This window comes from Micromys minutus (genome assembly GCF_963924665.1).
Source record: "Micromys minutus genome assembly, chromosome: 24".
Taxonomy (NCBI): domain Eukaryota; kingdom Metazoa; phylum Chordata; class Mammalia; order Rodentia; family Muridae; genus Micromys; species Micromys minutus.
The window spans coordinates 32,525,709-32,544,261 of NC_137959.1; the positions used below are offsets into that span (position 1 = coordinate 32,525,709).

At 43.7% G+C, this 18,553-nt stretch overlaps 1 protein-coding gene across 1 annotated transcript; it reads left to right on the forward strand.

Moving 5' to 3' along the window:
- Window positions 1–211: 211 nt before the first annotated feature.
- On the forward strand, window positions 212–17,099 carry ZNF821 (zinc finger protein 821). Its single transcript, XM_080936878.1, has 8 exons — window positions 212–405; window positions 875–937; window positions 3,717–3,833; window positions 10,730–10,855; window positions 13,498–13,646; window positions 14,046–14,150; window positions 15,229–15,395; window positions 16,135–17,099. The coding sequence occupies exons 3-8, from the start codon at window positions 3,794–3,796 to the stop codon at window positions 16,787–16,789; spliced, it is 1,242 nt and encodes a 413-aa protein (XP_080793004.1). The 5' UTR covers window positions 212–405; window positions 875–937; window positions 3,717–3,793; the 3' UTR covers window positions 16,790–17,099.
- The last annotated feature ends 1,454 nt before the right edge of the window (window positions 17,100–18,553 follow it).

An 18,553-nucleotide genomic window follows, 5' to 3' on the forward strand; every position in this document is an offset into this window, starting at 1 on the left:
ATGCCTCCTAAGTCCCGCCTTCCCGGACCCTTTTCCACGAGGCCCCGCCCACAACGCCAGGCGCGCGCCTCGAGAGCCGGGAGGGGTCGGGGCGGCGGCAGGAGGAAAGAGGTGAGGTTCCGGCACGCGCCCCACTCGCAGCGAGAGCGCGGACAGCGCGCTCCCGTCGTCCGCGTCGCCATCTTTTTTCCCCCTCCGTCCGTCTGTCTACCGTTGGCTTTGTCTGTCCGCCGCGCCGCCCCTCGCCTCCCCGCCGCCGGCCCGGCCCGCAGCCACCCTCTGCCCGCCGGGGCCCGGTCCCAGGGAACCCCGGCCCGGCCAGCCCGAGCTGCGGCCGGGGCCCATTGTCCCGCAGTCTGTCCGTCCGGAGGCGGAGCCCAGGGACCCGGAGCGCCGAGGCTGCGGGTAAAGCGTCCCCGTGCCGGGAGCCAGCAGCCCGCGTAGCTGCCGCTGGCCGGCGCCGCCGCCCGCCTTTTGTCTGCTCGCTCCTGGGGAGGGGCGGGCTGGGTGCTGTGGCCGCTGGGTGCGGGCCTCGCGGGCCCGCGTCTGACAGGCTGGGGTGGAGCTGGGGGAGGGGAGGATGGGCGTGGGAGAGCGGACGGGGCGGGGGGCCTGGGCCGTCCTGGCGCGGGCGGGCGGAGGAGCTACTAAATTTAGATTTCGGAGAAACCTAAGTGGTCTGAGGGTTGGTCAGAGCCGCGTCGGGAGACCTCTGGCTCCTGTCTAATTACCTGGGATTTACCTGTGTCCCTGATCTAAAAAGCCAGAGACACCGTCTCAACTGATGGCACACGGAGCTCCAGCCCCGACCCGAGAGGACCCAGGGGACAGTGAAACGGCTGTATGATCATCTTTCTTTTCTCCCTTTTGGCAGATTCACGTCACTCGGATTTGGGCCAGTTTACTTTGCTCCGTGGGAACCTCACCAGAGCTGGAGGTGGGAATGCACCTTCTTTTCTTAAGGCTGGAAAGGCGCGCGTGCGCGCGCACAAACACACACACACACACACACACACACACACACACACACACACACACAGTCTGTAGTGTGCCCTGGAAACTGCATCCTAACACCTGTGAGAGAGCAGAGGCAGGATGAAGGGGGGCAGTGCATCCCTCCCAAGGACTCTTGACTGTGGCTCTAGAGATGACAAAACCAAAACCAAAAAACCCTGCTCCTTTTAAAAGTCCAATTACTTGTAGGCCAGTTTACCGTTCTTCCCAGTCCCCCCCCCCCCCCCACCCCAGCTGAAGATGATCAGGCAGCTAGCTATCCAATTACATTCTGAGCTTAAGTTTCACGTTTGGGCAGTAAGGGACCAAGTGACCTTTTGTACCTGTGAGGTTTTGTTTTAATAGAGTTGCAACCTAAAAAACTAACCTCAGATATTGTGGTGTTTGGGTCAGGAGTGGCCTTCCGGTGCTATTTGTCTGTTTCCTTATTTATTTTCAAGCCCCCCAAAAACACACACTCACCCTGTACTTTTTCTTTCTAGTGGGTGTTTCAATTATTGTGGCTTGGCTTTGTTTTGTGGGAAGGGAGGGTGTGTTTATTTTGCCTTGATCCCTCAGGTGTGAAGTCCCAGGAGGAACTATCTGGTCAGTTCCCCACTGGGCCACTAGGAGGATGGTGAGAAGCAGTGGCTGCTGCTGGTTTCATCTCGGCCGGCCTTGTAGCTTTACTGTTTACTATTGGTTGTCTTGCCAAGATGATTTAAATAGAGCCTGGCGCTCCTTCAAATACACTTTATTACCTCAATCTCATAGCTTCGATTCCAGATCTTTATGGGGGTAAATGAAGATGAGGTTTCTCTCTTCCTTTCTCTCTTTTTTAACAATAGAGAAATAGGCAGTCTGCATCTCATTCGGCTTTCCGATTTGGGTGTCTGCAGCCACAGAGAGACCTAAAGTGTGCTGTTCACTCAGCTTATTTCATTCACAGCTCATATGAAAATGAGAAAGACTAACCAGGTGCAGTGACACCTCTCATCCCATTAGTCACAAGGCTGAGGCCAGAGAGTCATTGAGTCCAGGGGCTTGAGGTCAAGATGCTGGGGATATAGCACAAAGGCTTACCTAGCATACACAGAGCTTCAGTCCCCAGCAGCATGTAAAGCTGGGTATGGAGGGGGCACAGCACCTGCCTGTATTCTGTTGAGACAGGTATATCAGAAATTCAGGATTATTTTAGGCTATGTGTCCAGTTCAAGATCAGTTAAGGATACATGAAACTCTTATCTCCAAGAAAAAGAAAACCAGAGAAGAATACATATCCTTTTATTAGACGTCAGTATGCGGCTCTCTAAAATTGTTTTTGTTTTTAGTTGTACATAGTAGGAGTTATTTTCCTTTTCTTAATTGAAGGTCTGAAAAGAACTGTTTGGTATGCAGATATGATAGAAGACTGCCTGAAAGCTGCTTCCTTTGCCACTTCCTGTGGAGGCCTGTCTTTGCCATTTGCGGTTTCTTTCTTCTTTTGGTAAGGGGAGGCAGGATCTGATTACAGGTTTGAGGGCCTTCTAGCTACCTAGAGGAGTTAGTTGGCATTATCAGGTGAGCGTCCTTAACTGGAGTGCACAGTACAACTAGTAGTTTGTCTTAGAGCAATGAACTGTGTATTTCTATGTGTGAGTTCAATTGAAGACAACAGGAACTGAAAGGAAATAGGGAATGACTAAATCCACATCCCTAACTTAGATAGGAAAGAGAATTTTACCTCTTCCTTTTACATTTGTTCACTCTGGTGTGCTTGTCTTGTTTTGTGGCATTGGGACGCAAACCCAGGCCTGACTCATGCTGGGCAGGCGCCTGGCCACTGGATCACATCTATAGTCCTCACTCTGTTTCGTAAAGAAAAGGCCACAGTTTCTGCACCTAACCCACTTGAGAGTCTCCTACAGTGCTATGGCTGAACCAGTGTTGTCATTCACAAGGAACCTCCAGGTTTAAGAACTTTCCTGCTCCTTCATCAGAGGGACAGGTGCACGTCTCTGCTGCTCTTGTATAGGCAGCTTTGCTCCTTATTCCTTCCTGGTCTCCTTGTTACCCAGCAGAATTAAAAAGAAGTTATAACATTATGATCTTTGACCTCTCCAGAACATCTGAGCAGGGCCAGTTGGTCCACACTGGGAGACTGAAATAGCATCTACTCTTCTTGTAGCCTGTCTTGAGGGGAAGTTTGATTTGCTCTTGTGTCATTGTGTTAGGGACGGTAGAGTGCCTGCATTGCAGATAGGTGACACCTTTGTTACCTCTAAGCATCATTTCTTAGAAAACTAACTAGAGGTACAGATTGCAGGCCTGGACTTCTAGTTGCACATGTGACAGATCAGCTGCTTCTGGTCTTTGTCATCTTTTTGCTTTCTTTCACATCTGTGGGAGTAATCCCTTTATCCCACAGTACCTCTAACCTTGATTCGCATCCATTTCTGTCCTATGATCTTGACTGTGACTGCTAGAAGTAGTCTGAATTCCAAAGACAGCTTTATAGAAGAATTCTCATAAGTTCTCTAAAAGTGGTCGGTTCTCAAGTTTCTTGGTCCTTGATTTTGGGTTAGAGATTTATTTATCTTTTCATTTTATTCATTTAGTTATTTATATCTAATGAGTTTTATATGCTCAAGAGGTATTTTTTAAAGTCTTTAAATGCTCTAATAATGTAATTTCTGGGAAGAATATCAGGCTAACTATCACTTTTTAATTTTTTTACTTTTCAGGTCAGCACCTTACAAGAAGGTAGTGACCTGTCCAGGGGTGAAACTGGAAAAGAACCGAGCTTGTATATCAGGGAAACATGTCCCGTAGGAAACAGACAAATCCAAATAAAGTTCACTGTGAGTACTGGGCTTTGCCTTTTGAAACCTGGGTTGGAATGAAAGAAAAACCTAAATTTTAGGGGAGAAGCTCACACTCATTTGTAGAGGAGAAGAAAGGGTTCGAGATTTCTAGTATGGATTTGAAGTATGAAGTTACTGGACTGATGTCTAACTTGTCCAAGGGGTATGTATATGCCCTCGAGTCATCCTTAATATTAATAATTACAGGAAACTTATTTTGTGAAAAAGTATATTAAGCATCAAGGCTATAAAACAATGTAACATAACTAAACTGTAATATAGCTACACATACACACAGAAGAAACATAAAAATATAAGCTATATGCTCAATAGGGGCAGTATAGATTATGTACCACAGAAGTTAACAACAGGACAGTTTTCAGTACCTGGGGTAGCAATGACGTCCTTGATGGAAGAGATCCTGGGCCATGAAATTAAATAGGGCCTCGGAGGATGAAAGGTGGACTTAGGCAGAAAGGGAATGCATGTGATCTGTAAGAGAAGAGATTTCTAGCAAGCAGAAGTTTTATTTGTCCAAAGTCACAGGCTAGGTGACCCAGATAAGACCCCATCCAGCTAAATTTCTAACTTGTGGAAAGGACTAAAGAAAAGCTTAAGCAATGAAGGAAATCATCAACAACAGAAAGCTGATACAAATGCTAATTGGATAAGAGGGCCAAGTTCTGCGCCCCACCAAACAGCAGAACTTGGCAGCTTTGGCCACATGGTTCTGGCTTTAGGAATATAAGAGAGGGGTTATAGAATCTCTGCCTCAGCTAAGGAGAGCTACTGAGACTCATTGTGTGTCAGTGGTGTCCCTTCTGTATAGTGAAAAACAGCAACAAAACCAAACAGCAAATGCTTATTGTACAAGCATGAGGAACTTGAGTTCAGGTCTCCAGAACCATGTGAATAAAAATAAAAACACCCTTAGGGTCAATGATATGGCTCAACAGGTAACCTGCTTTGGCAGCTGATGGTCCGAGTCTGGCTTCTGGGACCAACATAGTATAAGTAAAGAACCAACTCCTGCAGGTTGTCCTTTAGCCTGCCACATATATGCTCAAGTATGTGCTCACATACATGCACAAGCATAATACATTTTTAAAAAGATAGGTGTAATAGTATGAATTTGTGACCAAGTGCTGGAGGAGGGGCAGAGACAGGTAGATTCTGGAGCTGATACAGCAAGGTTTAGTTTTAGTTAAAAACCCCATCAGAGAGAGAGAGACAGACAGACAGACAGACAGACAGAGACAGAGACAGCAATAGAAAAAGACATTGACCTCTGGCTTGTCTGGCTTGACACACACACAAAAAAAAGTTACTATCAGATTTGTGATAATTAGTCATTTTCCTGTATTCAAGTTAGAGAAGTATTCTTAACTGAACGTTCATAAAATAGGTGGCTACTATGAAGTCCAACAGCAGAAAATTCACAGATGTTCATGATCTTTCCATGATGGACCTTACATATGGTCAGCAGGTACTCTACCACCCAGCTACAGCATCGCCCTGCAAGACTTTCTTAAAGCAATATTGAAGAGGAGTAGGAATTAAGATGACTAAAATGTATTGAAAACACTGTGACCAAAGAAGTTAGAATAGCTTTGACATTTTATATGAATGATACTGGGTAGCAAACTTTCATATATGATTATTGTTTAAGCCTGGAAATGTTGAATAAGATAGAGCTACGTGGGTGCTTCCAGCTGTTAATTTGGGATAGGTAGATTTCCAAGGCTGCTTAATAGAAAGGTGAGTAAATTAGGAAGATTTATAAGTTGCTGCTGAAACCAATGTCATGTGCCAACGTGTAAAGAGACAAAGGAGGTATCTTCTGTATAAATCGCCCACCACAGGGTTCCCCAGAGACTGAGTCAAGTAGCTTGTAGGTGACAGCACAATTATGCTAAAGCCAGAGGACCAGCAGAGCTTGAGTGGCCTGTGTATACACAGCTTCTGTCCGTTAGGTCCATGCCCTCTCTCCATCCACAGCCAGAACCGAGACAGACTGGGCTGGTGCTGGAGTTGGAGAATGTGAGGTCCTGTCTTTTATTTTTAATTTCTTATGTGTTACATTGTATAAAATGGGTGTTTCTGTCTATATGTCTGTACATCACATGCATGCCTGATGCCAGCAGAGGCCAGAAGAGGCCATCAGATCTCCTAGAACTGGATTACAAACTGTAGGTGTTCTGATTAAAGAGTAGTCATTTCTCCAGTGTCTGAATTACAGAAGGTTATGAGCCACCACGTAGGTGCTGGGAATCAAACCTGGGTCCTCCAAAAGCAGTGGCAGGCTTCTTTAGTACACACTTCGTGTTTCTACCTAAATCATCGAAACAGCCTATTCCTATCTCCTTAGACTCAATGCAAAAGTTTAGAATAAAAACCCAGAATTATTCATTATAAAGTTGCCACTGAGTTGAAACCTTGTATTTTAAACCTGCTTTCCTATTTCTTCCCTTTCTGAGTACAAATCTGGTAAGTCTCTGGAGAATTTGAAAATGCAGTCCTTTGTATGTTCACATTTCACATCCTGAAATCAAGGAAGCCACCAAGTAAAAAGCTTTCCTCAAGACTCTTGGCTCTCAGGTTGCTGCAGCTGGAAGCTCTGCAGGTGGAAAAGCATTCAGATCCTTTCTGAGAAGCCGGGGGTGTTGTCTCAGTCCATGCTGCTGGCCTTCCTGGGAAGGACTGCTGTTCCCTACATAGATAGCACTGCTCAGAGTGCCATCTGGGAAGGAATCTGCGGTGTGCACCCCCACCCCCGCCCCCCGCTCCTACACTGCTGCTTTCCTGAACAGACATCTGCTCACTTAGAGAATATATTCAACTGGGTAATTTCAGGAAGCCCAGACTTGCATTTTTATTAAAGTATACTAAGGATCCAAAGGAGAAAAGAGCAGAATCTTTGTCCTTTGAAAACTTGATCTTTTTAGCTTTTTTCAAACAGGCTTTTGTCACCTTGTTCTTCACTAGTCTGCGAATCCCTAGGCAAAAGTGAGATAAACACTCTGCATTCATACCAAATTTAAAGGGAAAGAGACAGAGAGAAGAGTACCTGGAGCTCATTGTGGAACCTGGCTATTGATAGGCAGACAAATGCCCACATTTAATAAGAAGGTGACCCTACATCAATATCTGGGAGCTAGAGAATTTTAACTTAATCTAACACTCAAGATAGAAATCATAATTTTATATTACGAAAATAGGTGATTCACAGGGCTAGAGAGGTGACTCTGGTTAAGAGCACTGGCTGCTCTTCCAGAGGACGTTGGTTCAGTTCCCAGCACCCACATGGCAGCTCACAACTGTCTGGAACTCCAGTTCCAGGGTATATGTTACTTTCTCACATGTAGGCAAAGCATAAATGCACCTAAAATAAAAAATGATTTTTAAAAAGGCAGCTCTATATTTCTTAGTCACAAATTCTTGTATCAAATTAAGATGTAAATTTCTTACACTTTTTTGTTTTGCGTATGGGGTAGAGAGGGTATGCTACATACACACATGAGGACAGCTGTAAGTGTGGGTCCTCTCCTTCAACCATATAGGTTCCAGGAATTAAATTCAGGCATGGTGGAAAGTACCCACTGAGCTATCTCAGCAACCCCAGAGTGTCTCCAAAGGATAATTCTGGACAGTTGGATTTGAATATTAGATAAAAGTAACTACTGGAAAAATTATTTACTTTTGTTAGGAAGTTTGATAAAATTATCTTTAAGATTTAAAAATACATATATACTGGTTTTATGGTACTATTTAAAATAGGAATAGACTTAAAGGATGATATTTATTTTAGACTTTTCCAAGTGTTTCTGCACTACTAAAAAATAATGTATCCAGGTTCCCTAGCTGAGAATGCCAGAAAGACTCTTAGGTAATAGTGAAGAGACTGTTCTGTTCTAGAAAGGTCTGAATAGTTCATAGACAATTTTGAGGTCATGTGGTTCTTGAGGATCAAACCTGGGTCCTCTGACAGAGCAGTCAGTGCTCTTAACCATCAAGCCATCTCCACCTTCCTAGATGTCTGTCCACTGCTGCAGTGTGACAGGGAAAATTTTTATTGTTCATTTCTGCATGTTATAAATCCAGCTCGTTTTCTTATCGTGTTATTGGTGAGAATTACTGACAGTAATTTATTCCTTAGTGCCTGGTCTGTCTCTGGCCCTTAGGTCCAAAAACATGAACCAATATAGAGGAATTCACTATTAGAGTTGGCCATGGCTTTGCTCTTTCAGTGGAATCAACTGGAAAAGTTAAATACTTTTACAGAGAAGGAAGAGAAACACTCTGTACAGTTTACTTTTGCCTTCTCTTACAATATATTGTCTTAGTAACTTATAGCCCATATGTTGCTTTAGAAATTGTGGACACAGGCATTCCTTTAATCCCACCACTCGGGAGGCAGAAGTAGGTATGTACCTGTGAATTCAAGCCTAGCCTGTTCTACGTAATGAATTGCAGGCCAGCCAGAGCTACACAGAGAGACCTTGTCTCCCCCCACCCCCCAAAAAGACAACAACAAAAATGCAAACTTTTTTTAAAATTTATTTTATATGTGTGAGTATATTGTATCTGTCAGACACACCAGAAGAGGGCATCAGATCCCTTTACAGATGGTTGTGAGCCACCATGTGGGTGCTGGGAATTGAACTTAGGACCTCTGGAAGAGCAGTCAGTGCTCTTAACCACCGAGCCATCTCTCCAGCCCCCAAGTGAACATGGTTTTAAAGCAACTAATTTTTCCTTTTCTTGAGGTCTGTATACTAGGAAAACATTCTAACCCTCTCCACCCCCACTAATGCCACAGAACAAATCATGATTGTCACGGTGTCCGTTTTTCTAAGCCAGGCATGGTGACTCATGATAGTGCTATCTGAACTGTCTTCTTTCCTTTTGTCATATTGTGGCCTTGAAAGCATCATTTTAATGTTTTTGTTGTTGTTGATTATATGAAGATACAGTAATACTATGATGAGAGCTAGTCTACCATACAGAGACAAGTATTTCTTGCAACAGACTGACTGTGAAGCCCTGTTGCATCAAATTCATACCTCTACTTCCAGCACGTGGGAAGTTGGGACTTTGGGGGATAGGGTTATAGCTGAGGGCCAAAAGCTATGTTTAAGACAGCTTTAACCCCTATCGCAAGAGAAACAGACAACCAAAAATAAAGAATGGGAACCCAGAAAAGACATAGTTGTATAGACCTCAATACTTGGTTTCACTATAGACCTTAGTTTTCTTCCATTTTTAGAAAGTGATTTATGTTCAATTATGTGTTTATAGATTTATGTTCACGTGAGTGCAGGTCCTTATAGAGCCTAGAGGTATCATAGTCCCTCAGGCAGGAGCTGTAGGCATCTGGGAGCCTCTGACATGGGGACTAGAAACCAAACTCAGCATGAGAAATAATAAAGATTCTTTACTGCTGAGCCATCCCTCAATCACCTTTGGTTCTCATAACACACAGATAGTATGGGTATATGGTAATAGGTAGGTTCAATCAACCTGAGTTCAATTCCCTGAACCCAGAAAATTGTCCTCTGTCCTCCATAGATGCACCATGGTATATCTATGCCTTCCTATACACAGCTAATAAAAAATTTTAATTTAAGAAAGAGAATTAAGGTGAGGACTATACACAGTCCTTACAAAGTCTGGACTAACGTCACATAGTGACTCATTGGCATTTAGTGCTTAGCACATAAAAGCATCTAAGGATTATTTGCTGAATGAGTGAACAAATAAATTACATGGAATTGACCTTCATCAGTCTTTACATTGACCAAGGAACAATACCCTTAACCTTGTGCTCTGTCTCCCAAATCTTAGCCTGTCTACAGTCCTTTCCTTCTCAGTAAGAAAGGGCCTGGTCCATAAATATTTCCCTGGGATTTTTAATTATACTCTCTTGTTGACTAGGAAATTGGACCCGTAGTTCCATTGTTGTTTTTCTTCAAGATTTATTTTATATATGTGAATACACTGTCACTGTACAGACACACCAAAAGAGGGCATCAGATCCATTACAGATGGTTGTGAGCCAGCATGTGGTTGCTAGGATTTGAACTCAGGACCTCTGGAAGAACAATCAGGGTTCTCCAGCCCTGTAGTTCTACCCTTAATGAGATAAGAGAAGCCTATTTCTCTTTTCTCTATGTACCTAGCTCCTGGACATTAAAAGGCTCTTGCAGGTTAACTCTTCAAGATCACAAGCAGAGTTCATGAAAAGTAAATGCAAAATCTGGAATGGCCACAAGGCCATACTGACCCAAGGAGAGTGGCTGGATAAGTAGTATTTGTTGTAGGCTAGTTGGTGTGTTTCAGGAATTGGTTTCAGTGAGTTAGAATATTATCTGCTCTCCCGTCCCCATCTGTTACTTAGGGAGTCATGTTTATCATGGTAATTCAGGTAGATAGTAGAGCAAAGCAGGAGGAACAACCAGGGCATAGCTTGGAATGAGTGTTGAAGAAAGATGGGATTGGAGATTTACTCAGAAGGATTACAGAAGCATTTGTGAAATGAACGAGATAGAGTGACTAGGGCTGTGCTGACAGTAACTGAAGATAGATGTTTGCCCAGTCTCTTGCCATGCCTCCATTCCACTGCTCTTCCATTGAGATTCTGCAGTCAAGTTTGTAAAGTATTGATTACTCACCTTTCCGAGGGTCAAGAATAGGAAGATTTAAGATAAGCTAACTGCCCAGGAAGAGCAGCTACACCCAGAATCCGTTGGAGCTAGCAGCACTGCTCATAGATGAATGAATCCACACAGGGTACTTGCCTCTCTCCTACCTTTGAATGGTCTGAGCTTCCAACTAGTTTGCATAGGCATGTACTGCCCAAATGGTAGCCTGACTATTTTTCTTGTGACCATCAGGGGATCAAGTATTTGCTGGGCTAGAAGAACAAGCCCGACAGGCAATGATGAAAACGGATTTTCCTGGAGACCTTGGCAGTCAGCGACAAACTATCCAACAACTGAGAGCTCAGGACTCCAGTAGCAGTGAGTTCTGCACCTTCTGGTAATGACTCAGGGCAATGGGAGAGGAACTATGGAGTGTGTGCTGTGGGGAGTGTGCATGGGGGTTGGGAGGAAGATCTTAGAAGGTATATTGATCTCAGGTCTGAATATGTTCATTTAGAGAGAGAACAGTTGGCATGTTTTTATAACTCATGGACTCTAGTAATTGACACTGCTGTACCATATAGAGATAGTTCGTGGTGACTGTGATATTCTAAGACAGAGGTTAGTGTTCAAGCAGCTTGTGGGCCAGGTCATATAAAAAGAAAAAGAATCCCTTTGCTTCATGTGGCATTATTATTATTATTATTATTATTATTATTATTATTATTATTATTATTATCTTACAAGTTATGGCTCATGGATTGTCTGCTCCATGATCTGCTGAATAGACTCACTCTGAGCTGTATTATTTCCCAGAAAAGTCTCTATATTTTCCTAATTTTATCCACTTGATTCTGATTTTTATTAAATGTCAGTTTAGAGTGAAATCTCTGTTTTTTGTTTTTTTGTTAACAAGTTGAAAGCCTAGGGAGAACAAAGAGAAGACAGGCAGAGAGTATGTGTGTTCTGTAGTCTAGAAAATTCTACAGTGTTTTCCAAACTTATAATTAAACAATAGCAAGTGTATGCGCACAAGTGCTCAAGCATGCACAAACAAGCACACACAAACACACACACACACAAACACGCACAGGCACACGAGTGTTCCACAACTAATCCGATATAAAAAGAAATGAACCCTAGAATTTCTCAAAATCCTATGGGACACAGCAGTTTCTAATAGGCTACTGTAAAAAAAAAGTTATACCATTCTTCTAAACAGCATACTCTTTTAAAAAATGCTTCTGATAGAAATATTTAGATAATTGACAAGTTACAAAGGTGTATTTTATGCAGCAGTACCTTAGACTAAACCTACAAGTGTTCCACCCTGGATGCTAGTGAGAAAATGATTTAGTCTGGGCCCACCCTTCGTAATTGAAATGGATTGGAGTGAAAGAAAGCTTTAACAAAAACATACCGTACTCTTCATTATCCAAATGAGGTCTACCACATGGCTGGTACATCTAATATAGACACACTTAGCCACCAGCAGGTGATCTGTAAAGGACTGCCAGCAAAGGAAATTTAACCCAGTGTTACACAAAAAGAAATGATCTTGTATTGCAGATTTAAAAATTATGCAAAACAGTAGGGGAATGAGAAGCCGGGTCAGCAGGAAAATGAGCCTCCCTGTACATGCAGGGTACATTGAGACTCCTCACAGTAGCCTTAGGAGTTCAGAATCAAGCAGGAATGGAAGGGGAGGGTTATCACCTGTTGACTTCTCTCAGGTGGGGCTTCCTCTGTGATCTTTAAAACACCCATGCTAAACATTATTTGTTATTGTGGGTGTTTACTCCCTTCAATCATTTTTCCCCCTCTATTTTTTATTTACAAATGATGGACAAAATCAGCTCACACAAACTGTGCATATTCATTAGCCACAGGGAGAAACCTGACAACCACATGCTTCTCTGATAAACTAGCAGTTACTTCTGTCCAGTGTGAGGAACAGTACTTTGCCCCACTTCTTCCACATTTAGTTTTCCATTAGGTAAGCCAGAGAACCACCTGAACCAGGTTTTATTATCTTAAAATGTACATTACTAGTACATTAACAAGAGTGGACAGCCGACTATGGTAGGGTACACCTTTGATCCCAGCACTTAAAGGCAGAGTACAGGAAGTTCTGTTGAGTGTGAGGCCAGCCTAGACTAAGTAGAGTTCCAGGATAACCAGGCTACACACAGAAATTGTCCCAAGGGGTGTAGGGGGCAGTGGTGGGACGAGAAAGAGAGATGATAAACTTGGACACCTTCTGCTCCTATAAATATAAACTGTCCAAGGTTGGTTGCTATGCTAATTCTATTTTTCCACTGTAATGTATAGCCCTTTCCCTATAAACTGATATAATTTAAAACTAGTTTATTCTTATATCCTTACTGATAAGAGGAAATAAAATTCTGTTACTGTATATGGAAGTATGTATTAATGTTTGTTGTGAGAGAAAAGATTGTCTAAGGCAGCCTGGGAAAATTGTGCAGGTGGCTGAGGAGACAAGTAAGTACTAAAGTCAGGAAGAGTTGTCTCTAGGTCAGAGGTTATGTGTTGTGGGAGTGAGTTTGGAATGATGTGCTTCAGGAGGTACGATCAAGTGTTAAGATATTTGAATAAAAATAATGGTTTTGCCAAACATGGAGATACATGCTTGAACTCACAGCACTTGGGAGACAGAGGCAGGAGGATCAGAAATTCAAGGTCATTCTTGAATACATAGTGAAACGGAAGCCAGCCTGGGCTACGTCAGGCCTGTTTCAAAAACAACAATTACTTTTTTGGTAATGTAGAAAACTGGTTATCGTTTTAATGCAGATCTGTCTCACATTTTCCCTGTAGTGTATACATAGCATAATGAATGGGAGTTATAGCTGATTTGTGCCCACTAAGCACTGATGCAAACGGTATTACTTGAAGTCTGAAGATGTATTTTTCATTGTAGCTGCAAACTCTTAAGTGGACAGCAGCTCAGGATATATTCATATATAAATCAGAAAAAGTGACCAGTTTATATGTTCCAGGTGACAGTGAAGGTGACGAAGAGGAGACCACACAAGATGAAGTATCTTCCCACACATCAGAGGAAGATGGTGGGGTAGTCAAAGTGGAAAAAGAATTAGAAAATGCAGAAGCGCCTGTCAGTAGTGGGGATGCACTAGTGGAGCGTGAGGCAAGTGCACACGGTCCTGAGCACAGCAGCTCCCCTCCCACCCCAGCCTGCACCCCGAAGCTCTCACTTCTCTTCCAGCAGAGTGAGAACTACTCTGAGGAGTTTTTCTCAAGAGGATGTTTCCTGGTTAAGTCAGTCAGGCTGTCTTGTGGAACCAGCCTCCCACTGCATTATCTCCTGAGGATTCATGCCAGGGACATGTAGAAGGGACGTTAATCCTTACCTCACAGAGTCCACTGTCCTCAGTGCACAGAGCCTTGAGAAATGAAGAATTTAATTTCTTTTAAATAATATTTTACCCTTCAGACTGCAGTGGGAACCTAAGACTATTGAAAAGAGATGGGGCAGGGAAGAGACTAGTGAAGAGTCTTCATGACTTGCTGTTTGGTGGATTTGCAGGTCACAGAAAACCTAAATTCTGACCCCTTACTTGAACTCTGCCAGTGTCCCCTGTGCCAGCTAGACTGTGGGAGTCGGGAGCAGCTGATTGCACATGTGTACCAGGTATGGAATGGGGAGGGAGCTCTGGGACTGAGTGCCAACAGCTTAGAGCTCAGATGCTGCACTGGCCTTTGCCTCTGCAAAGGAAACTCAGGTTATTGGTTCTACTAGAACTCATTCCACCCCTCAGAGCATCTTAGAAAATAATGGTTTAGTTCCTAGACAGATAGATACACTGTAGAATTAAGTATCACCATCTTGTTTTACTAAAATGTCAGTAGTGAAATAGAAACTGACTTTTCTTAACAATGATGACTTTTAAAGGTGTGGTAGGACCAACATAAATTATATGAGTCAGCAAGATGGCTCTGGTGGTAAAGGGACCTGCTACCAAGCCTGATGTCCCCAGTACAGTCCTTGGGACCCACACAGTGGAAGGAGAGAACTGATTCCTTTGTTATCCTCTGACTTAAACACACACACACACACACACACACACACACACTGGCATGCACACACAGGCACACAGATAAAAAAGCAGAGTGACATAATTTGAGGTGCCAATGAAAGTACAAACAAGGAAAACAAGATTAGACATTTTCCCCTATTAGGTACAGAACTAAGAGTGTGCCTACTCCTGGTGCTCTGTGTTCTGAGACAACAGCACACAGCTCAAGTTGGACCAGGCTTTAGAGATTGTACCTGTGAAGACAGTTGGTTCATTAGAAGAACTTCTTCAGAGGCCTGAAGAAAGACAGTCCATAAGTACTTGTTAACACCACTACTCCCGCCTGGCCCCTCCACTGTACTCTTAAAATGCACTAGTATTGGTACAGTATGAACCAGGTAAGCAAACTATCAAGAACATGAATTTCTCTAAGGCTCTGAGGCAGGCTCTGGGACTCCATTATTCCTCAAGCCAGTCATGTGTCCCAGAAAATGGCCAGAACTCACAGTAATAAAATTTGAGCAATGGTCTGAATAGCTGGACTTTCTGAAAATCTACTAACACAACAGGCTGTGCTTTTTCCAGGAGCTAAACAAATAGTTGCAAGTCTAAAGTCTAAAGGAAAGAAAAGGAAGGGGTGCAGACTGTCCTGAAGGCAACAAGAAATTGACAGCTTAAGGCTTTGTCTTACAGCACACTGCAGCAGTGGTGAGTGCCAAGAGTTACATGTGCCCTGTCTGTGGACGGGCCCTTAGCTCCCCAGGGTCTCTGGGTCGCCACCTCCTAATCCATTCAGAAGATCAGCGGTCTAACTGTGCTGTGTGTGGAGCCCGTTTTACTAGCCATGCCACTTTTAACAGGTTAGTAGAACTCCTAACCTTGTGCTCAGAGCAAGTTACGGGGTATAAGATGCTGCTTTCCCAGGTTAACAGAACACAAGAGATTAAATAATGCAAATGAACTGACAACAGTCTAGAAATAAAAGTAATGAGACTTGGAGATATGATAGTATTCACTAGATATCCCTCGAGGGAAATAAATTGCTTTCTTCCCCCCATCCCCCATCAGAATATTTCCAACCATAAAGTAATGCAGAAACATCAAGAACATTCTTAATGAAACAGAAGTTGCAGTATGCTAAGAGGATCCTGGTATAAGAACACACTGCTGTGTTCTAGGAAGACTAACACTGTCTTCTCATTGCCTTGTTTGTACAGTGCACAAGCTACTTTTCCTTGTGGGAAGTGTCAGATAGGAGGTGGTAAGACAGTGAATTGTACCCTTGCGAAGGAAACTTCTACCTCTAGGCCCCTTCATTCACACACCAGGCTTAGACCTGCACAGCTCCTAAAGAAATTGCCATTCTGACTTTGCCTTGCAGGGTTATTCTAGGTAGGTTTCTGTGGCAGGTGGCTCATTTGCTAATTCAAGGTGGGCCTTAAAACGTAGTAAGCACCCTAGTCCAAAGAAGAGACAGGGTCTTCCAAGCGTTCAAACCAAGTAGTAGACTTGGGACAGTTTGCCTAGTGGTTAAGGAATAAGTTACCTACTTGCTGCAGGAAAATACTAATCTAATCATCAACAATCTTTACTTCCCAGTGAGAAACTTCCTGAAGTTCTTAATATGGAATCCCTACCCCAAGTCCATAGTGAGGGCCCCTCCAGTGCTGAAGGAAAGGACATTGCCTGTAGTCCTCCAGTATACCCTGCTGGAATTCTGCTTGTATGCAACAACTGTGCAGCTTACCGAAAGCTCCTGGAAACACAGACTCCCAGTGTACGCAAGTGGGCCCTTCGTCGACAGAATGAACCTTTGGAAGTAAGGCTGCAACGACTTGAACGAGAACGCACAGCCAAGAAGAGTCGGCGAGACAATGAGACCCCAGAGGAGCGGGAGGTAAGACGCATGAGGGATCGTGAAGCCAAGCGCCTGCAGCGCATGCAAGAGACAGATGAGCAGCGAGCTCGCAGGCTACAGAGAGACCGTGAGGCCATGAGGTTGAAGCGGGCCAATGAAACCCCAGAGAAACGGCAGGCCCGACTCATTCGAGAGCGAGAGGCTAAGAGGCTCAAGAGGAGACTGGAGAAAATGGACATGATGTTGCGAGCTCAATTTGGTCAGGACCCTTCTGCCATGGCAGCCTTAGCAGCTGAAATGAACTTCTTCCAGTTACCTGTGAGTGGGGTAGAGTTGGACAGCCAGCTTCTGGGGAAAATGGCCTTCGAAGAACAGAACAACAGTTCTCTGCACTGAACCACACCCTTTTGACTGACCTCCCATCCACTCCAGCCCACAAGGATTGGTACTGCAGTCACTCAGGAGGCCACAGTCCTTGCCGCCACAGGCAGGTCCGGGTTGGTTGCAGGGAAACCTGTGCACCCTCTGCATTTGGGAACAGGATAGGGTCAGGAGGTACCTGGCTCAATGTAGCTCTGGACAAGGGAGCAGGCACTCCAGAAACCTGGACTCTTCAGCCCATGGTGGCAGGCCAGAATTATGGGACTGTAGGACCCAATATGGTCCATGAAGCTGTGAGGGCAAATAAATTAATTTTCTCTTTACAGGCCCTTGCCTCTCTTGTCTCATTTGTTTCATCTGGTGATGTGTGGCAGTAGAGAGTTTGACAGGGATTTGTAGGTATCTTTGGTGCCCTTTTCTTTCCTGAGGCAGAGTGCTCTTCAAGTGAGGCTGTCTAAGCACAGGACTGGTGATAGGTGAGATCGAGTCATCTACGAAGACTGAAGTAGAACAACTTCTCAGTCTTGCAGTTTGGCTGCTATGGTATGTACAGGATGAGCTACTCATGTCTTGTTCGGTGCTGGTACAAGAATAAGCATAGAGCTTTCCTTAGCCTGCATCAAAGCTTAGGTACAGTTTGGATATTTATAGATCTTGAGGTCCAGAAGGATGTGCCCTAGTTAATTTGTTGCCAGAAAAATAACTATGCCAGGAATGTGGACCTCTTTCAATGTTACAGGGACATTCTGACTCCTCTCCCACCTCTGTAGGGCTAAGGCTGTTTAAAAGTATCAAATGAATCCCAACAAACTATGAGTAAGTCCTACATGACCAGCTGAAAAATCCTCTGAAGAATTACACTGAAGCATGGTGGCACACCTTTGATCTCAGCACTTGGGAGGGCAGAGGAAGGCAAATCTTTGTGAGTTCAAAGCCAGCCTGGTCTACAGAGTGAATTCTAGGACAGCTAGGGCTGGTTGTTATACAGAGAAACCCTGTCTTGAAAACAAAACCAAAAGACAAAAAGAGATAAGAGACTAAATACTTAACTGACCCAAATGCCTTTCAGAGTTCCCTACTGAAGTCCTTGGACTATTTCAAATGACTGGATGTACTGTGTCCTAACAAATACCTTGTCCACGTTACATGGGTTAGCTCATTATTTCCACAACATTCTGAATTAGCATAAATTCAGAAATTTGATATATGGGTCCAAAACCCCAGTGGTTGCTTGCCTAACATGTTAGAAGCCCTAACTTTGATCCACACCATTGCAAAACCAACCAACCAAAACCACCAAATAAGCTAGATGTGGCAATGTACATCTTTTATCCTAGCACTCGGAAAGCAAAGACAGCCTGGTCTATACAGTAAGCTCTATAACAGCCAGTTAAGTAGAGATACCCTGTCTCAAAAACAAAAACCCACTGTCCTATTACTGTGTAACTTGAGCTAGTTATTTAATTCCTGCCAAAAAATGGTGGGAATACTAGTAATAGACAATTGATAAATCACAAAATAGTTGTGGTACACAGTAAATAAATGCTTGAGTGTCTTACCACCTACTGGTGGCAAACTTTCTAAGAAGTAGCAGCTATGATTGGGATTACTTTTATGTGTGGCAGTATGTCAAAGAAAAGGACCATGTTGATAAATCAGCAGTTAGGACATCTATGGGTCCTAGAGATTGATTCTGCCAAACTTAGTCTACAGGTAGATTTCCCAAACTGAAATCCATACCACTGGGACAAGACCATGGTTCAGGTCTGCCATTGCTAA